The 22,413-nt window shown below is 37.5% G+C and overlaps 1 protein-coding gene across 2 annotated transcripts in view; it reads left to right on the top strand.

Moving 5' to 3' along the window:
* Positions 1–22,413, top strand: part of MCC (MCC regulator of WNT signaling pathway) — a 184,528-nt gene that overhangs the window by 103,176 nt on the left and 58,939 nt on the right. For both annotated transcript variants that reach the window (XM_063180405.1, XM_063180406.1), the window contains 2 exons: positions 13,111–13,224; positions 20,584–20,726. In XM_063180405.1, the coding sequence (XP_063036475.1) occupies positions 13,111–13,224; positions 20,584–20,726 (257 nt within the window). The remainder of the gene's footprint in view (positions 1–13,110; positions 13,225–20,583; positions 20,727–22,413) is intronic.

The following is a 22,413-nucleotide window of genomic DNA, read 5'->3' as shown; positions in this document are numbered from 1 at the left end:
TGTGCAGGCTAGATTGTTAATGTAGTGGAAGTCAGTGATTTAATATATGCATAGATGGAGGTTGCTGGCAGCAAAAAATCAGCATGGCTGGCTGTACAGCCAAGCACTGTCTCACAGGGCTGTGGTGTGTCAAGCACCAGAACTGTAAAACTAAAGCAGTCCCAAGAAAGGCACCTGGGAGGATTAAGAGTGGAAGAGCTTGTCCTGTTAAATAGATTAGGGTATGTTGGCCTCAGATGATAAGGAAGAAAAAGAGGTATATGTTTTGAGAGACCATTATAAATTCACGAGTGATATGAAGGAGATCAAAAGGGACAAAAGTTATCTTTGAGGTGCAGAATCTGCAAAGCAATACCAGAGAAGCTTTACAAATGTGTAAAGGTAGTTCTTACATGTTTTCTTCAACTTCTCTCTGATTTGCCACTCACAGAGGATGCTGGACTATAAGTCTGTGGTCTGGTCTGATACAACACTTATTTAGTATGCTTTGTGATACAGAAATCTGCTTTAAGATGAAAAAACTGGTGGGGTTTTTTTCACTGATGTTTCTACAATTACATTAGAGTGATTGCTGTTTCGTTCTTAGAATTACATTAATGAAAATATTTCTTGATATGTCAAGATTTAGAGCCCACAGAAACAATTGTTGAGAAGGTAAATGAAATTGAATGGAAAAAAATGCACCAATGTAAGTCTTCACCTGAACTGTGAAGTATTCTGTTACACAGATAGTGAAGCCATGAAAAATGAAAAAAGTAACTTCGACTTTCATTCTGCTAGATTATATGAGTAATATGCCACATGCTGTATAAATATTCAAATAGGAATGCTGTATGAATGAGGTACGATTTTTATGAAGAATTAATACAGAATAGCTTTACAACTTTGGAATCAGCAAATTTTTTTGCCTACATGCCATTCAGGGGTGAAAAATAAACCACGTGTTAGATGGAATAATGGAGTGTTGGTCCTTTTTTGTCAGGACAATTAACATGAGTAAAATATTTGCCCTACTTTAAACAGATAAGGAGGTGCTACATTGTGTTCCTCTTAAGATTAATGTTTCTGTATCGGCAGCAAAGAGCACAAGATTTATTTGTAGAGCCTTATGTAGATTTACAGCTGTTCCATTTACTGCTTGAAAGCTCTTTATATGTCAGGCTCACAGTGAGTATTTTTGTATGGGTGAATGTTAGTGAAAGTGGTCATAAGAAGGATGCAGACATTTTTAAGTGTTAAGTGGAATGTATAACACATACAAAGCCTTTAAATTATAAATTTTGTCTTGTCATGACCCCTGCTTTGGTTTTTTCATATATGCATGTGTAGGCATGCATTTGTGTGATATAAACATAAAAAATGTATTTTATCAAAATGCTGTAGAAGCAAATTTCTGTGCTGTCCTGACTTCCTTAGAGAATTAGTAATGTTTTTTACGTTATTATTTGATGATTTAAAGCAAAGAAAATTACACTCAAGGAGAGAACGACAGTCTCAGGGGATGTGCACTTTCCATAGAACCATGCTCTGGACTCATAAATATCTATGCAACTCCTGTTTATTTAATAGGATTGCATGGGTGAAATGCAGGGTTGAATTTTGCATTCAGAGTCTGAGATAAGGCATGAATCTACTTTGGGCTTGGTAGAGACAGATGCATAATATTGGGAATACTATGTAAATTAATTCAAAATGTTAGAGCAATTGCTGTTTTTCTGTGTGACTGAAACTTTCAAGTTTGGTAATTATAAGCATCTGTAATTTCAGTAAGTGCAATTAAATTTCGAGTGTGTGTATATACAAGTGAAGATTAATTGTCTGATAGACATTTGAATCCTCAGCTTATTCTTTTGCAGAAAAATTGCAGAGAAAAATTAATATAAAATGAGTAGTCTTAACCCAAATATGAATAATGTGGTTGGAAAATAGCTTTTAATTTGCAGAAGTTTTTGACATTTAAGAAAATTGTTGTACATTTCTTGATGAACAAGAGTATAATGTTTTTATACCAGTTGAAAAAGAAAATAGAGACATTGTCGCTTGAAGAAAAACTGAAGTTCATCTGTCAAGCCTCTGTCTCTGAACTTATAGTAAAAAAAGAAAGAAAATTAGGTCTTTGTGGGAAGAGACGTTAAGAGAAAAACATTTAATCTTGTACCAGGGTTCTCCAGACACCCATGAGTTTTGCAGACAGAGTTTTGAACTGGGCTGAAATTCTAACCATTGCACTCATGAACAGTAGCTTCAGGTCCATAATTACTGTCTGTGCCGACAAATTACTTTTGATCCCATCTTAACAAATTGCTGTCACCAGTTGACTCAAATGCTCTAGCTTGGTTTTGTCATGCTACAGACTCTTGATTCTCTGCAAATTTTACAGCTACTTGCTTTTATATTGGGAGAAGCCTGTTAAATAAATTGCTAAAAAAGTATGATGCCACTTGGAACAAGAGGCTGTGCCTGACGTTACAGACAGAGATACCATGTTGGGTTATTAGTCCAGTGCATGACAAAAAAAAAACATATCCTGAATGGAGTAATATATGCAGGTGTTACTGAAATACTAAAAAACTTACGTATACAAATACTTAATTCAGTAAGCAAGTTGAGGTCTGCCAGCTGTGCAGATTTATCTGTATTAGCGCAATTGATAATAAACATTTATCAAGGTTGATTTTCACCCTCTTAGTTTGTGCACCGGAGGTTCTGTTGCATTAAGTGTAAGCTGTATGACTGGAAAAGAAAATGTAATCATGCTGTTGAGTTTTTTGAACAGCTCTGGTTGATGAGTGGCGTATCTTTGTGCTGTTTGCTTCGTTCCAAAGGTAGTAGCTATCAGAAAGGAGTTTGAGGCATCATGCAGAAGTGTTGCATAATGTTTTCTGGTGACCAGCACTAGATCTGAACATTCAAATAAATGGTATCTGGAGGATGAAAGGTGGTGGAGGGCATTTTCAGTTTCTTGTTTCTCTGAAACTGCTTTTATCTTGCAGGGGTGGGGGGGAAACCCTCCAGTGGTTTTCAGTAATGCAAACGGTGTTCTTCCAGATAGAGGAAGAGGTTTTAAGTGGTATTTTTCAGTATAAAAATAAAGAGATTTATATCAAAAGAGTTATGCCATAGAGAGCAAGAACTTACTTGAACAGGGGTATGGACTGTTTTTAGAAAGGGGCAGCAGTTTGTTAGGATAGAGCGTAGCAATTGTGCTCGAGTCTTTTCTTTATGCAGCATAAGAATCTTTATATAAATATAAAAAAACTTACTGATGTACTGAAATCCAGATAAGCAGATGCTTTTTTCAGTGTTTTCTGTTGTAAACAAGCTCCTCTAACAGTGTTGTAGTAACTATTGACATACTCACTTCTTTATAACATACTCTCAGAGATGATTCATCACAGAGCCTTATCAGGGCTGTATTTTGCAACAGTAATTGTTTTGTATCCAATTTGTTAAAATTATAAATTGAATAATAACATCCCGTGCAGTGGAAAACCTCCGCAGGAAGTAACGCTAACTGCTCCTGCAGTTTGCCATCCATTTGCAAAGCTTTCATTAAAATTAGTCAGCTTTTACCCAGTGTATTGACCAGGTAATAAGAAAGAGGAGGCAGTGAAAAATGCAAGACTTGTGATTGAATATGCCAGAATGTACTGGGTATTTCTTATGAGAGAAATACTCAAAGACAACTCACACAAAGGTTTATGGCATGGAGCTAGAAACTTCCTGCAGCAACTGAAGTTATAGTAGCATAAGTAATTTTCCTGCCTTGGATTTGTAGTAAGTCTGAAGAAATTAACTGTCCTTGGAAAAGTTGTGCATCCAGTTTTGATTGGCTTGTGAAGATTACTGGGCAAAAGAACTGACTTCTGCCTAAAACAGCAAGTTCTGGTGTAGGAAACAGCTGTTTGTGCTAAGAATTGACGTGTAGGAGTGAGACAGTGACCTGGGAATACTGGTCTGAGATTTACAGCCAGGATTGTGAAGGTGGTTGATAGTTAAAACCCTGTAGCCCTTATGTTTTTTTTTTTTCTAAAAGCTTTTTAAAAACCACTGTTTCAGTGTAAGCTGGGGGATCGCTGGAGACCTCAACTTCTTTTCTACTTTTTCACTCTGGATAGGCTTTGACTGGTGGGTGTCTTTAGCGATGCTGGACTTCCTGGAAGGAGTGGCCATCAGGAGATGGAAGAGGGAGTGGCAGCTGGCCGGAGTTTAAAGGAGCAGGGAAGGGGATATGAAGGTCTCAGAGGTGCAGCTGACCTTGGGAAGGTGAAATAATTAAAAACTGTACTGAATGTGTTTTGTTAAGCAAGTACAAGTGCATCCAGAGAATTTTGCTGTTACATCTGGGAGCTCCAAAGATGATTAGCTGCTTCTAAAAATCATTTTAGAACTGTACTTTTGGAAGTTACATAATGGACATTGTAATGTAAAGCTCTTTAGGGCATAAGCTGACTAAGGAAAGCTGGAGAGATGTTTTCTTTCTGTGAGCTTTAAACAATTGGACAAGTACATCCTAGAGGATTTGGTGGGTTTTTTTGTTTGTTTTCTGGGTTGAGTTGGTTTTTGTTTGGGTTTTTTTTTTAATTGCTTATGGTAGAAACAAAGTGCTGATTGGACCTGGCAATACAGATCTTATTTCTCTAAATTTATGGTGACAGCAGATCACATGGGTCATTCTGGAGACAGAGATCCTTTGTATCTTTGTAAGTAGTTGCTGTTCCATAGTCCTATCTTTCAAAATCAGAAGTTATTTTGAGATAGTTTTTGGAAAGAACTCAAGAACTATTTGAGATATGAGATATTTTAGTAAATTGTGATTAAATTAGCATAACAAGTAGTGTCTAATGTTTGAGTGGTTCTTGAATGGTGATCTCTGTTTTGAAAGATCTGTATTATTGTCAGTCAGTAAATGCTGAGGCTGAAGAAGCAAGTTAAGTTGTTACAAAAAATGGCAGAACTCTTGGTAAACAATCCAGTGTGGATGAGCTTACACTCTCTCTGTTGCAGCCAGCACTGGACTGTGGGTCACCATAATGCTAAATGCAAAGGATTGAGTGAGGTGCATTCCTGTGATTAGTTTTCCACTCATTTTGTTCCTGAGTGGAAAATAGTGTGCCCATCACCTCAAGAAACTGGAAAGGAACAGAGGAAAGGAATTTGGCGTCCTGAGATTTCAAGGGAAAAGGACCTGCAATGAACTTTGCTGTTTTTCTTCTCTGTTAATTTTCTCTGGAGATGCTGGGCAGAAGAGGAGATAGGGAAAAAATAAGTCTGTTCCTCTTTACATTGGTGCAGTGATAGAGATAATTTGCCTTACTTAAACTATGTTGAGAGTAAGTGTAAGGTTAGTAAGAATGCTAAATGAGTTAACTGAACAGTGTTTTTAAGACAGGATGAAGGACCTAGCTATGATCCCTCCTAGCTCATCATTTTGTAGTAATCTATTATTATTATTTTTAGTTAAAGAAAGCTGTGATTGCAGATAGTATCTTGAAAAATGAAGACAGTATTTTGTTCTAAGCTTAGTCTCCCCACAAGCCCATTTTCATACTCTGCATTACTGTTGTTTTGCTCCCTCACTGGGAGTGGAAATAGTGCAGGTTCCTCCTCTGGAAGGTAAAAGCAAGGCTGACCTTTCCTGCGCAGTGTGGATGCCTGTTCTGAGGCCATCGGGTTGCACATGTGGGCTGCCCTGCAGTGCCGCAGGGAAGATTCTTAAGAATCCCAAACGAGTGAATTTGCCAATGTGTAGTTGTTTTCTGCAGTCCCCAGTTTCAAGTGTTAGTCTCCTTTTGTTATTTTTAGGTCTCATTTTTGGCTTTTCTTCTCATGTCATCTAAAATTTTCTTTTCATTGATACTGTAAACATCTGTTGTAATAGAAGTAGAGCCATTAGTCTAGGCCTCTGGCATACTCAGAAGTGCAATTAGCACCATGGTCCATTTATCAAGTGTGAATTGCCAGATTAATTTTTCAAGGGAAAATCTTCCATGATTGCATTCTTTGTTTTTTCCTTTAATACGTTTTAAAACTGATCCTGCTCACCAGAATAGCATTAGTTTACCTCTTCTGTGTACTTCTAAAACAATCTTTATTGTATTTTCTTCATGGAACATTTTTTTGCTTTGATTTAGTTGGAATAGTTTTTTGGTTTGTTTTAAGAAATAGTTTGAAATATTCACAAGTGCCTGCAAATGCTAATTTTCAGTAAAAAAACCCCAAGCAACTTTAAATAATACAAACAGATTGAAAACATCTTCTGCAGATTTTTCAAATTAAAACGGTGTCTTACAAAAATTTGGTCTTTGTTTTTCTTGAATTTGAATGGCTCCATCCTGGCAAGTGTTGGCACATTATTTGTTTAGTATTGCACAAGCATATGAAGTAACTGTCTAATGTTTAATATGACAATAATTGCCTCAGAAGCACAGTCACAAAATGTCCATTTTGTCTGTCACTTTGAAAATATATAGGCTTTTTTATTAGTATGTAACAGTTGTTTCAGACATAAAGCTTTAGGGCATATTTGTAGGCATATCCAGCAATTTGGTGGTACCCCTTTTTTTAGTAATTTTACTTTGCCTTGGGTAGTTACTTAAAGGGCTGTTGACTGGTATTTCAGGGCTGTGCTTTAGAGATCACAGCTGAAAATGTCTGGGGAATATCGATTTATCATGTCACTGCTTCTGGGATATGGTTATTCTTTTATGTTTTTCCCTTCCATTTTGTCAGTAAATTTACAGAAACTGAGTTTGATTACATTTATCTCATCATGTGGACCATAAAAAATGAACCTTTATGGGCCGTGGCTAGGAGAAGGTGGCATGAAAACTGTGTAGGACAGAGAAAAAAAATCGTTAAGAGTAGCTACACATTCATGTAACAATCACTTTAAGTAAGTGTTGTTTGCAAGTAGTGCTGATCTGTGTGCCTGATAAAATGTAAACTTGACAACACCTTGGAGTTTTATCTGTAACAAACGTCTCTAACATGAGTTTCATATCTTTTAACTTCTCTCTTAGAAAGATTTTTAAGCTTTGACTTGACTTTTGTTTCTTTTTGTTTGGGGTTTTTTTCCCTGGTTGTGTGAAGCAGTGCTGTGGTATCTTTCACACTTACTGTTCTGCGTAATTTTTTTCCTCTGTACCTTGTTCACATGTCTTCAGTATATCTACCATGCATTAGCATGAAAGTTTCTCATTCACCTGAGCAGATAAGTGCCAGCCTTGTCTGTGCTTTCCCTGGACCAGCCCTGATACTGTTCTGTATTGCCATTTATGAAAGTGACCGATCTACAGCACAACCACAGCCCTGAGATTGCTGAAGGTTTTATTTTTCTGTCTCCAGATGTGATTTTTCACTATGAACTTATCATCAACCTTTTCATTCTTTGACTGAAATCCCTCATTCTCTTGAAGAAGAAAGGTGTTAGAAGATACAGTGGATAGACATTTGCTGTTTTGCCCTTTCTGCACTGTTAGCTGGAGTTCTAACTTGTATTTTCCATGTTGTTCTCTACATGTATCATCTCTCATGTTACAAAGCAGCTTGGGTTTTCAAAGCCAGCATAATGTCCAGTGTAATTTGATAACAAAAGAATTGGAACATTTTCAGAGAAGAGGCAAAATTCTTAGTATTTAATCATATGTTTTTATGTATGGTGCCTGTTATGAAACTAAGTAGTTGCAAAACACAGAAAATGTCCATGTTGTAGATTATTTGCACTATACTATGCAAAATGCCAGTGGGAAATAAAAAGGAGAAGAGAATGGCAGAGCCTAGTACTTTCTGACCAGGTTCTTCTAGACAGTCCACATGTGGAAGCTGTGATGTTTAACATCAGATTTATTTATCTGAAGATAGTTGATGGTATACAGGATTTTTGTTTTAACATCATGTCACAGAACACAGTGAGAACACAATACAGATACAAGTCAAACACAGCACTGGAGAGCAGTTGCAGTGCACAGCTCAATCACAGAGCACCAGTATGGTTCCCAGCCTCTCTCTAACATAATCACCCCCACCACACTGGGCATCCCTGGCATTGCTAGGAGTAAATGTGTGAATTGAAACTGGCTCAAACTCATCACTCACTTTGAAATTCTGTCAGTTGGTTATGTTTTTATAGTTTTTATTTTGGGCTGAGCCATGTGTAACACCCCACGCTGGCCTGGCTAATACACTCCTAGACATTCACTCTCTTAATGAGCTTGGGTAGAAATACACACCAGCTGATTTTTTCAGCTGTTCAGTTGTTTATCAAAATCAAAACCGACCCTCAGATCCTCTTGGTGTTGAGATCAAGTCAACTTTTTTTGCAACAGCTGTGCTCAGTCTCACCCAGCCACATTCTTCCTGAGCTTCATGGACACATACCCTGGCCCCTCTCTGGTCCTTCTCCCATGGCAGGGCTTTACTGATCAGCCACAGAGGACACACAGAGAACAAATAAACTGGGCTTTTGGTGTTTGGCTGCATTGTATTGGTATATAGTTTGGTGTGATTTTATGGCTCCCTGGTTATGTCCGAGGTTACCTTTCTGAACATCAGTTCCCAAACTGGTGTGCAGCAGTGGTGTAGCTAAGGAATACAGGAAGCAAGGGGAAAAAGCTAAGATTAGTACTTAAATTTCACAGAGAATTATATGCATAGGTCCTTTTTGTAATTTCTCTGTTGAAAGTAGCAAACATGTGCAGTCAGTACAACTGTTTTTAGCAATATGATTTAATTAGTCTGGTTCCAGGCTGAGGGAATGAAAAATGTGGATCAGATTTAGTGGTGAGGATCATGTTTCACAATGGCTTGGAAAAATGCTGAGTGTAATACTAATTTTAGTGCTTTTTCAGGGCTCTAACCTTACAATTTTTTCAGCACCCTCATTCATTGCCCTTTGTGATTTTCTCTTGGTTTTTTCTTGGCATCAGAACACTTCTAGCAGTGTGAAGTGAAGAGCACTTCAACAGTACAGTAGTCACCTGCTTCCTTGGCATTCAGTTCATCTTATTATCCCATCTACTTCTGTATTTGTTTCCCACAAAATTCTTCAGAAATATGACTGCCCACAAATGTTGTTCCCAATTCCTGCATAAAGCATTTCATAGCACGAAAACCAGTCTTCAAAGCACAGTGCAAAACAGGCATCACATATCATGTCTGCAGTATTGTATGAAATGCTCATAGAAGGAGGTGGATAATGAGGAAGAAACTGCATTTATAAAGGAGGCTTGATCAGAGGTTAGGAAGTTGCTTTTCCTAAGCTTGTTCTTATGTTTTTATAATTATAGTACCTTTCAAAACTTAGCTGTACATTGGTTTGCATTTTAACAAAAGCATATTATGGAGTTTGTTACTTTATATTGGTAATATCTTAATAATAATAAATAATTGTTACTGTATATTTAATATATTAAAACCTGACAGGATATATTGGGCATAGCATGTGGTATATGTTTCAGTAAGCAACCCGCTGTTGTTACTGTAACAAAAGCTCAAGGAAATTCTAGCTTCTAAGCTAAGATAGGTAATGAATTTTTAATTTATCCTGTGCATCTAATGCATTTTCTTACTTTCTTGGATGATGGTAGAGAAGCAAATTGGTTGGCTAGTCTGACCCTTCTTATCTTGTTCTCACATGTTGACCCAGCTTGTCCTGTTGGACAGTTTGGGTGCCCCAGCGTCACAAAAGTGTTTTTTTTCTTGATGGAATTCGAGTAGATGTATTGGATCAATATAAAGTTTTTGAACAGTACAGGCTTTGTCAATTGAGTGTTTTCTCTGTATGAAGTAGGTCTCTGTACAGTCTGTTGCTTAAAGGTTCAGATCTGTATCTTGTACTGGCAGAAATCTTTGTGCTGTCTGTATTAATTTTATACACTACTGAGGTTTTGATCTGATTCAAAATCTTGTGTCATTAAGAGGCAGCCCACCTTGAACTATAAATGCATGGTATGAGGGTTAGTCATAGTGACTCTGCCTTATCTGTCATTATTTGCTGAGGGGAGAAAAAAAACCAGTATGCTGTATGGCCACCCCAGTTCTCTCTGTCTCAGTTGTCACAATCCTGTAGTAGTTCAGTGCTGCAGAGTTACAATTGTGGCTGACTTACTGGTTGAGATTTTTATATTGAATCTTTCCCACTTTAATAATTTGGCTTATTAAACTTGATTTATAAACACTAACTTTATTTTTCCCCCCCCCAGAATACTTCTGCATAGACGGTAGCTCTTTGCTCAGATGTTTCCTTTTCTGAGTTACAGCAACATCCAAAGATTGTGTTCCAGTTCCCACCTGCCTTGTGATAAACAAGCACACTGGGAAGCATGATCTGTGGGAGCGCTCACACCTTAAGGAGAGTGCAGCAATGGTTCGTAACACCTTTTTAGGGAATTGCAGAGGAGAGCTTGACTCTGCCATGAATACACAGTTACAATGGCTGTGTTAATCTTATGTATTCAGTAGTAGCTGGAGGCATCACTTGCACATCAAACTAGAGTATCGAAAGCAGCCTTCCTCTATTATGATAGCTTCTTTTTATGTAGTCTGCCCTTTCACTGTGTTGTTTGGGGTTTTTTTGTTGTTGTTGTTTTGGGGTTTTGGGTGGGGTTTTGTGTTTGTTTTTATTTTTATTTTTGGGTTTTTGTGGTTTGTTTCTTTGTTGGTTTGGGGTTTTTTGTTGTTTTTTGTTTGTTTGTTTTGTGGGGGTTTTTTCATTTTTTTTTTTAAGTTTATTAGGACTTGGAAACTGAAACAGTCCAATTAATGAAAGATGGTAAAAGATACAGCAAGCTTTCCTTGTCCTTAATAAAGCTGTCCCTTGATTGTTTGGAGAAGAGAGGTGCTATACTGAGCACAGAGGTGGATGTAACTCGCCCATCTTTGGCATGGGCTGCTAGGCCAGGCTGCTGTAAAACTAGGCACAATTCATGTTGTTTCTTACCCAGCTTGCAGTGTGCTAGGGAACATGAAGAACAGCTGAGCTGACTGCAGAGGGTGAAGAGGACAAAGACACATCCATTGCAAGTCTGCCTCATTAGTTCCGCTGTTCAGAGAACAAGTTGCTTTTCATTGAGATTTTCAAATTAATGGTGTCCTTTTATATTACAAGGCCATGTGTATGGGCATTATTAGTCTTGTATTTAATTAAAACAACAGCTGGTGATCATTTAATTACAGGGTATGAAAGGGAATGATACTTGACTATGTAGCATTGTTTTATTCAATTTGGAGAATTGTAGCCATTTTTCATGTACTACTTGAAAGCTGTGGTGAAGGATGTGCATTTTGATGAACAAACTTGTGAGCTTCATTGCAACAATTCTACTCTGTTATGGAAATAAGGTAAAACAGTGGCTTAAAAACTCACCAGATTTCCTGAAAATCTGAAGGAGGTAACGAACAGATTGGTACAATTGGTCTGGTTCTTTTTTCTCTGCGCTGTGAAATCAATGCATAGTTTCCTTCTGCTGAATATAGGCCAAAAGGCCAAAAATACGTCAAGGTATTAAGGATGTTTCTGGGGTTATTCAGAGTTTTCAGTGTACGTACTTTATAGAAGCTGTGTAGGATATGCCCATAGCAAGCCTGAGCTACTGTTTTTACATGAAAAATGAGGCTGCCTTGAGAATCTTAAATATTCTGCAACATAAAATTGTGCATGTATGTAGTTATACTGAATCAAATAACTGCATGTATGTAAGGTATTTTTGTAGCTGATGTAATGAAAGTCCTGTTGACTGAACTGACAAGTGAGGATACCCAGGGAATTACTAGTTACACAGCTTCTAAAAAGGCAGAATTCACATCCAAATTCCTTATTAAAATTATCTTTCTTGTCTTGAAGTCAGAGTTTTTTTCATTAACAATGGCAATACTGTATGTGAAGAGCCATTTGGTTCTGGTCTCTGCTGTCAGGCAGCTGCTTTCACACATCAGCATGGGAAAACAGCTATGGTTTTGCTAGCTTCCAGTATTATAAAGGCAGAATTTATATCAAAATAGGACTCACTAAGTGATTAACTGTAAATGAAACAAGAAAAATTACTTTTAGGTGACCCACCCAATAGAATATCAGATTGAGGGACTGAAAGTGGGTGGAGGATTAGAAGCAGTTTGTATTTCAGCCTGAATCTTGGCAGCAGAGCAGTGTTTGCTGTGTTGCTTGGTCTGGTGTGAAAGGTCACTTCTGTTTTCATACCCAGCGTAACTTGAGGCTGTTTCTTTACGACTACAAAGAAAGACTTCAGGGCCAGTGGCTAGTTCTCCTCCTGGACTTTCCAGTTGTAGTTGTCAATACTTAGTGTTGAATTCTGGCTGATGAATTTGGTGAAAATATGAATGGGGTATTTAAGGACAAGAAAGAGTGGGAACAATTAAAATTCTTTTAAGAACTGTTCTTGGTTTTTAAGTTGTGTAGCTAACCTAATTTCAATGTTGTGAGTTATCCTAGCCTGATATATATTTCCGAATGCTATCAGCTAAGTGTAGAAAGTGTCTTTCATCAAAAGGATCTGCTGCAGAAAGAAAATTAGTTTGGGTTCTTCATATGTGGGTTAGTAGATAAGAATCACTGAAACTCGCTGGCGTGGGACTGAGGAGAGCAACAACTGCAGAAGAGTAGCTCACAGTGATGTAAGCGTTAGTTGCAAAATAAAAGCAAATCCTTTGCACGGAGCTATCCACTTTCACCAGAATGATAACCTCTGTATGTCTAAAGGCATCAAAACATGGTACACCTCATTCTATAATGCAAATCTTAGTCAGCATTTAATGTAAGGTTTTATAGCGCAAGACTCAGGCTATGTCTTAATGCAGTAGCATTAAAGCTAATCTATGCATTCCTAGCTGAATTATTCCTCATTGTATTTACCCTTATAAAGGATATGGTGAAGGAATGTGTGTTCTGCCTGGAAAGAAAAATTGCGTGTTTAAAAAACTATTAGTTAAATTGTTAGTTGTATGTGGAATTGTTTTAGACTTTGTTCTACTGAAGTTCCTATTAACTACTACAGAAAACTAGCATTACTATAGCTGCCATATAATATTGTCTCTTCTCTAGTGCTAAGTGGCTTGCGAATTGATTCATTTGTTTCTTTCCTTTCTGTCTTCCAGCTTCATTTAGCAGCCCTGGCTTCATTAAAGGGAGACATTGTGGAGCTTAATAAGCGTCTACAACAAACAGAAAAGGAGCGTGACCTATTGGAAAAGAAATTGGCAAAAGCACAGGTGAGCAATAGTAGTTCAAGATTCTGAAGATCCTTGGTTTTGTGCAGTCCTTGTTCCTGAGAGAGGATAAAATGCCAAACAATGTCACAAGTCAAAAGAATTTTAAGACTGCAAGACGCATAGTTGCCATAGGTTATACCTTTTATATGTTGAAGACATTATTCTTAAAAAACCCATAAAAATTAATTAGATGCATTTTGTTTTGAAGTCAATATAAGCAACAAGTGCTTTGAATTATTGTAGAATATAAGAATTACAGGTTGCTCTCAGTGGGTTAGGTAACAGGTTGCAGAGCCTTGCACTCCTGGGTCACGTTTAAACACAGCACAAATTAACACTGATCAAAAGTTACTGCCAATTTTCAGTGCTGTAATGTTATGGGAGAAGTTACTTGGGATCTCAATTGAAATAAACAGGGCAGGAGACTATTTTTCCTCCTTTTAATGCCTTTATTAAAAGTGGTCAGCTCAAGATTGGGAAGCTCAACGAGTCTGCAGTCTCCATCGTGTCTCCCCGCGTGACTGGGAGGAGGAGGAATGCACAGCTTTGTCCACTACGGGCAGAGCTGGGGGTCCTGTCCTCGTGGGTGCCTTGGGCGTAACCCCGATCTCGACTTTCTACTGACTCCCGGCTCGTGGTCTTGATTTCAGATGATGTCTACGGTCAGGGTGAGGGGCAGCAAAGGTTTTCATCATCTCTGCAGGCTCAGGACTCTGTTCCTCACATCTAGACATCACTCTAATTTCTTAATTCTGTATTGGCTCGTTGTTTTTGGGGTCTTTTCATTAAGTTTGACACTTCCCATGGCATGCTGGTCTCGAAGTTTTTGCATCTTCTGATGCCCCCCTCCCACGTCTGGTCCCCTCCCCTCACTGTCTGGGGAGAAGAGCCATTAACTTAGCCCTAGCCAGGGCCTTCACTGGATACAAAAGGAACCATTAACTACAACGACTGGTGATTATAATAACAAACAGGTAAACGGTAGCAGCAATGACTGGCTTTACAACCCTTTTTTTCACAAAAAAATTTGGCAGATTTTTGTTTACAACATCAGTCTAGCTTCCAGTATGCCAGTTGGAATTGTGGAAAATACAGCCAGTGGAAAGCCAAGGGATTTAATAAGAATAAGATTGGAACTCTGATCTTTCATAGCTCTTACATAGTGGCAAATGCAAGCAAGGAAAATTGAACTATTTTTAATATTTCTCTCTTTGGCAAAAAAAATCTTTGTTTTCAGATACTACCATTGTACCAAATACCTTTTATAAATAGTTAACATTTCAAAACTAATTCAAAATATTTGGATAGAGACAAACAAAACATTTTGTCTTGTGCCACCTTATTTGTTGTTCAGAGATGTTGTAGAATCTCCAACCTTTGAAGTACTCAAGGCACCTGGACCTTGTCTTGGGTTGCATAAGGGACTGAGTGAGTAAATTTCTGTAATTCTTAGGTCCCTGTAATCCTTAGCCTTTCTGTGACTTTACAGATTTGAAGTTTTCTGGTATTTATTTCATTTTGATGAGACCTTTCATCTCTGTTACTTAAATTCAAGCCAAATATAGAAGTGTTTAAGCAGTCTCGATTTTCAGGCTCTTTCTTCAGTCCTCCCTTATTTTGGCCTTTGTCTGCATTCCCTAATGTTTTTTTTCAGCTGCTTTTAAGATTTATGGGCTTGTAACTGATACTGTTATTGCAGACCATCAATGTAACATCCAGAAATAAAATTACTTTCATGTTTTTATTCTCCTCAATATGTGATCCAGAGCCACACTGGGAGTTAACATGGTTTATCAGCTATAATCCTGAGAGCCTTTTGTAATTTCTGTGGCATTCTTGGGATAGTCCTCTTTCTGGCTTACAGTTTGATATGAGGCTGCATTTGACGATCATTAAACTCTCAGATGGATTCACTGTATCCAAATGGTCCACATCATTCTGCATGATTGCACTGACTTTATTGTTGTTATTTATAACTCTGGAGGGTCTGGTGCTAACCACAGGTTTTTGTTAGTATTTTATTTTTATTTCTGGGTCTTTATTTAAAAGTAGAGATATTACCTCTCAGCCAGTGAAGAGTGCCTTGTAGGTGCTCCCATACAGTACTGAATACACACTGATGGCAATTGGGATTAAGGATCAGTCCTTAATACCAATTAACATGTGCTCTGTTAGCTCAAGATTGTTTGGTGTTTTCTTTGATGGGTTACCAATTATGCATGTGTACATAGTTCTTGGTTTGTAATGCTGGGGGTTTTACTTGATATTGAGCCATGCAAACACAAACATAGTGATAGTGCCTCTTGACCTGTGAAGAGCACCCAACTGGAATATCTGAAAAGCAGGCTGATAGCTGGATTTTGGATAAACAAATAAGTCTTTTTAATGAACAGTTTTATATAATGGTTTAATGATTTATCTCTTTGCACTTCATTTTTTTCTAAAGCCCTCAAGAGGATAGAATTTAGTATGTGTTAAATAAAATACAAATCTTTATTAAGGAATTCAAATCATTAAACAAACACAACTCATATATTGAATGTGTTGGCAGTGCTTAAGTACTGAGACATACACTGGTGAAACCACTGCACCTTGCCTTCTTTTTCTAACTGCATACCAAGTACTTGTGCCACTTAACAAATATTTTTTTTAAGTTTTCTTCCCACTCCACAGAGATTAGTTCATTATTCTTTCCTCTACAGCCTCTGTCTAATGTGAATCAGAGGTTCAGAAGGCATAAATTAAATAGGAGGTGTTTGAGGTTCTGCATAACCATACTCAGATGCTAGTGGGTCAGTATTAAATCTCTATTCTGCATCTGACTGTACTTACCAAGGCAGCACATGTTTCATTTTAGGTGGCATGGTAAATGCTGTCTGGAACAAATAGCTCTTAAAACACATTTTTGGTAATACCTTTCCCATCATTTCATGAAGCATGTGAGGCATTTGGAAGAAAGGATTAGTGATTTGCAGAGTGGAGGTGATTTGGGGAACTACAGCTCAAGTAATAGATGACAAATGGTGAAGAAAGCTAGTTGGACAGCATGGGCTTAAGGTTTTGTGAAGTGATGTAATTGATTAGTGGTTGTTGTAGCATACTCCCTTCCAAATCTGCAGCCTATGGAGACCAGATATAGCTTTTCTCTACATGCTTCTATTATGTCAGTAACATAGCAGATCTCTTTGTCTCTGTTTTTATCAGAGTACAATTCGTCAATAAAGTGATCTCTTGAATGAAATTTGCTGTGGAACACTGGTCAACCACAACTAATGTCTTCTTCCAAAAATCTTTCTGTGATTATGAGAATTGTTGTACTTGCTACTGGCTCTGTGTGGCACAGTATCCTGGCTTTGATAGTGATAAACAGTGGGAGTCTGAAGGGACAGCGTAAGAAATGACATAGAGAATTTTTCTGTTTCATATCCCCCGCCTTTCTGCCAACATCTGTGAGCAGGAGGCCATATCACATTTTATAGTCCTCTGTAGTCCTATCCTCCATGGATTTATATAATCTTCTTTCTAATCTGTCTACATTCTTGGCATTTCCAATATCCTGTGACATTGAGTTCTGCAGTTCTGTGATTGAGCATGGGATTTAATAACATGCTGAATGTTTCAGCAAGTACAACAAGAATAGTTAATTCACTTACTATATTTTTCTTATAATTTCATCTCCTTTCACAAGGTTGTCCTGCTCTCTCATTCTTGTGCTTAGTCATTGTTATTTTATAATAGGTCTAGACACAGAATGTGCTGTATTGTTCTGGATCCTGTGTCACAGCAGTAAGTCTCATTACTGCAGTAATTGTTCTTTGCCATTCTCTTGATTATTCAGAATATAGGGAGGAACAGCAGAATTTCAGTATAAGAATAAAACCAACACTCTGTAGACATATAAGAACAGAAGCAACATTCTCTGTAGACTTGTAAGAACATGTGAACTTCACAGGAAGGCTTCATTTTCTCATTTAACAGAGAAACTTGAAATAGGAATGCATGGTGTTCAAATGAACATTGAAATTACTTGTTTTGTTGTGTGATGTCCTTATCAGACATGGATTAATTCTGTGTGTTTGTATTCATCTTCCACATTAAGTATACACAGAACATATCACAGAACAATTAATTCTGACCATGCATGCTTTTGTGGTTGAGGATTTAGCACTATAGACTTGTTTTTATACTTAAATTTAGATTAATGGATTGCTACTTTTAAATCTGCCACTCCTCTCAAATTAAAACACTGTATTAGTTGAGCTAAGATTTTTAGCTTCTGTAATCCTGTTAGACAGGTTTATCACTGTGGCTTGTTCAGGTGATGACTTGTATTCTTGGTGAACAGCACCACAGCCAGTGTTTGTCTCTGCAGGGCCTGGGGCACTGGGGCATCTCCTAATGAGCACTGCTGCTAGTAGTTCCTTTTTTTTTTTTGACCTCTGATTGAATACTGCGAATTTAATATAAAGATTAACAGAATTAAGCACATTGCTGGTGTTTCTTTCACTAAGAATTCATGAACATTAATAGGAAATAGAATCACTTGTTCCGACAATAAGTTTGAATTAAAATGTTTTCTCTTGTCATCCTTCTCCCTCATATACTTCTTACTGTTGTTGTTTCCTAGCATCAAGAGATCAGACCACTGTTAATTTTTATTGTAAATGAAATAACCTTTTTAATCTGTATCAAATAACAACCAAGAGTTCTCAACTTATATTGAGGACCGTGCTGGAAACTTCTCTCCTGACTCCAACAATTAATTGTTCATCTTTTGCAATCTTTCAGTTGGTTATCCCTGTGTTTGCTTTCTCAGAGAATTAGACCTCTTAAGGGTTTTGAGACTGGAGCTCATAAGTATAAGGCTGGAATAAAGATGAGGAAAAGGGTATAAGGTATTTATTATTAAGGGTATAGGTATTTATATTTACCTTGTATTGTGTGACTGACATGCCAATAAATCTTAGGAGCTGAATGTGTACACCATGGAAAGAAATAGAGACTGATGGCAGACTGCTGTTTTGAGACTCAAAGCATAAAGAAACTAAGGATGGTGGTGAACAGCCTCAGTAGTATCCTAGAAAAAAACGTCAGCAGTGGGTAGAAAAACATGCATTTGTCTTTTCCTTTTTAAGTTTTCAGATGACAATTCCATAATAAAGAGCACTTTTGAATAGCCAGAACAGTTTTCCACTGGTGCATTTTGGGATTTTTACTGAACCATGTTTCCATTGCTTGGATACTTTTGCCATTTTTTCTTGATGGCTGACAAGAACTTAGGAGATGCAATTCTGTTCCCTGCCTCAAAGACAGACCAGTCCTCAGCATCATGGCTTGTCTTTTACAGAGGTTTCCTTTCAGCCTTTTCCAGTTGCTTTTACCTAAGATAATTCAAGAGCTCTTTTAAAAAGTCAAATGTGAAGCTATTATTGTATATTGCCAGACTGCTAGTTGTTCACAAAGTACATCTGTCACTGAATGATGTTATCCTGAAAAATGGTCACTGAAAAAATGGCTGGAGAAAAGAGAAATCAAGTTGTAATGTGGCTGAAACCCATTAGCAAAAGTCCATATATCTTCAGTCAATAGAAACAAATTCTGCTTTTCAGGCATAGCTTAAAAAGACAAAAATTGTTGTGATTGGGGTTTTATTTATTATCTGGAAACAATTATTATACACTCTATCTGAAATATCCCTTTGGTTTAAAAGCTAAAAAAAACACAAGTGCACATAATAGATTGATCTTGATAATGGTGAGGTAGCATTTGTGGACAAATATGTGTCTCCGACGAAAATCAGGTTTAGAAAGGCTGAAGAAGCAACTCTTTATTGCCCCTAAATCTACTTTAAAGCTTTTGTGAAACACTTTCTCTGTGTTATTTCTGCACTTTGAAAGCCGTGGTAGTTCTTCAGAAAGATACAATGTTAAGATGTGGAAATGTGAGAAATAAGCTGTAGAATGATCCTACTATAAAGAGTCATCATAAGGTACATGTACAGCCTATCAGTTGCCAACATGAAGTTTCATAAGCCAAGTGAACATTATCAGTCTTCTGAAATGTGTTCCTTTCCTCTCCTTTGAAGTGTCATGATATGATCTGTTTTCCTTAGTGTAGGTGAAAGTGATTTTTACCACAGCTGAAGGTAGAAACTATTTTGTTCTAGTCTGTGGAAGGGTGCTCTGATGTCTGTGCTACTTTTAAGTTTGCATACTCATGGGAAGTTAAAAACTGTGGAATAAATTTATTTAAAATTAAAAATAAAAATGTTACTGAAGCTTATTGTAAATTTTAATTTTCAAGCACTCTTTTTATGTAGATGATGTTATCAAGCTGTGAATGTAAGTGGCCAAAAATATGGGAGCAAATTGTGAAAATTCTGGCGCATCTACTCCTTCATTACTTTTTGTAGTCCAAAGGGTTATGGGAGTTAGCTTGTATAGAGTGTTTACTTGATTTGAAAAAAAAAACCTGTTTGATTCAGCAGTTTTGGAGGACCTCCAATATTACTATAAACTTTAGCCCTTAGAAATGCTAAGATTTTACATTGCCGCTCTTCAATTAAGGAGTGTGGGTTTTATACTGTTAAGTGGCTTGTGAGTTTTGGGTTTTTTGACAGCGTGGTACTTGCCATTGTGTGATTGCTAGGAGGCTTGACTGAAGGGGGTCAGAAGCAAAATGTTAGAAATGAAAGCAAAGCTTCAATCAGCATGCAGTACTGGCTTGTCATTGCAGTGGTTTGTATGGTTTATTGTAATTGAAATAGATCATGTGCTGGCCTGAGGAGTAAGCCAGGGAGACTACATTTAAAATGCTGTGGGAAGGAAAAAGGAGGATTTCGTGATATGGATGAAAAACAAGCAGTCATGTAGCTCTTTAATTGTTCAAATCATGAGCATTTTATTGGAGATTACGAACATATTAAAAATATGCTGTTACCTATAAACATTAATGAAAGCAAGTATTTACACTAGAGACGAAGTTATAACCTCAAAGTGTGATTACTTTATAATAATGTGGTTTCTGTTGTAAGATTTGTTCTATTTCAGACTACATTGGGGAGATCCTAAGATTCAAAAATTATGTATTTATGGCTATTTTGAGTTGCAAATAGTGGGGTTTTTTCCAAGCAGAAATGGCAACTTCTCTTTAGGAAAAAAACAAGTAAGTACACTGCACAGTTTGTCAGTTCCTCAAATATTGTAACTGCCTACCTGCATATATCTGTCCTTTTCTCTTGCTAAGGCGCTGTTGGTTTGATGTGTAGGAAAACTGTAGTGCAGTGCACTCCTGCCCTGTGCCCAATCTCCCTGAAGCTGTCCATAACACCCTTTCTGTTTCCTTGCTTCTCTGCTGCAGTGTGAGCAGTCCCACCTGATGAGAGAGCACGAGGATGTGCAGGAGCGAACGACGCTGCGCTACGAGGAGCGGATCACAGAGCTGCACAGCATCATTGCTGAGCTCAACAAGAAAATCGATCGGCTGCAGGGAGCAACCATAAGGTACTGCAGCTTCCTGGGAATTCTGGGCCCGGGCAAGACTGGTGCAAGATGTGGTGTGAGTTATGTTCTAATATGATGACGACTTTCAGGCTTGTCATGACGGGTACAGAATAGCTGCCCATAATTAAGGTGTGTGTTCTGCAGGGTATCATCCCAAGCATCCAAGAAGTGCTGCCTTCTTTCTGGCAAAGCCACACTTTCCAAAACCTGACAAGCATTGCAAAACATGCACCATGACATCCAAATATTCCTTTTTGTAATGTGCCAGTGTACCATATAAGTGATAGCAACAGTATGTAAAGGAAGATGAAGGTGCTCGACTTGAACCTCTGCTTTTAACTTTATTTTGCAGCCTCCTGTAGATTACCTAAGCAAAATAATTTGTGGGAAAGATACGGTTCAAATAGATATCAGTAGGTTTTGCCTCTTCTTGTGCTGGCTTTTTTGACAAAACACAATGGTACAAGTCATGTTGTTGCCTGGTTCTGCAGCAGCAAAGCTTGGGGTATTACACTAGGTTGTTACTGTGTTAAAATAAACTTTATATTTGACTACATGGAAACAGTTTTCCTCACTTTTTACAGTTTATGTTTTTACATATTATTTTCAATGTTGAAAAGTTGGACTAGAGTGCAGAAGGAGCTTCCTAAAGTTTACCTAGTGAAGATGCAATGATATGCCAGAATCTGTGGGTTTTCTAGAGAACATTAAGTTAGATTTGATGCATTTGTGGGTAATGTTGATGTGGTGCTCTGTCCATATAGCAAATTTTCAGTTTTCCTTCACCTATTACTTGCACTTACTTTTTGGTAATTGTTTCATTTCTTTGTTGTGAATTCTTCTGCTAGCACAAGACAATGTTGTTAGAATTACTCACCTAATCTTTCATTAATATATTAGAATGGAAAAAGAAAAATGTTTAGTGTACCATAAATAAGAGGAAATACGATCACATACATATTTACCACTACTAAAGCAGTGTTAGAATCACATGTTCATGTTATTTAAGAACATAAGTACTGTTGCCTATGAGATGATCACAACTAGCAAGGGTCACTGTGAGATTTTTCAGGTATTTTCTGCTGGTAGTAGTTCTCTGAAAAAAATCCCCATGACTCCCTTCTTCATTTATGCTTGATACTTCTGCAGACAAACTTTCCATTTGTCTTTTAAAAAGACTAGTTGAAAAGCAAAATCTGAGAAAGCATGAGAACTGCACTGATGTTTTTTCTTCTTGAGTGACAGAAAAACTCTATGACATTTAAGAAGAATATTACATAGAATTCATAAAAATGGTGTGTTTGGAATCCCTGTGGCAAAGTAAATGCCAGGTAGTGTAAAGTTATGAAGTACTGGAAGCAGATGGATACCTCTGAATGTTTAACCATGTCCATAAATGAGTCAGCTGTGACATGCACAGGAACATGAGGTGTAAGAAACAAGCCTAATGGGATGTACATGTTGCTTTCATGAAAAATGCAGATTTTCTGTCCCTTTTGGGCAGTTCTGGCCTTTAAAGGCATCAGAACAATACTACTGCAACAGGTGCCACACCATTGTCCTGCCCCTCCAGTTTAATTCAATCATCTGAGAGCTTGTTTTGCTCAGACAGCTGGAATGCCTCATCTGGTTTTATTTGTTTTGGTTTTATTAGGAAGAACAAAAAGTGTTTGTTAAGTTAGTGGCT

The sequence above is a fragment of the Melospiza melodia genome, chromosome Z (genome assembly GCF_035770615.1).
Source record: "Melospiza melodia melodia isolate bMelMel2 chromosome Z, bMelMel2.pri, whole genome shotgun sequence".
NCBI lineage: Eukaryota > Metazoa > Chordata > Aves > Passeriformes > Passerellidae > Melospiza > Melospiza melodia.
This window is presented reverse-complemented; position numbering and strand designations above follow the sequence as displayed.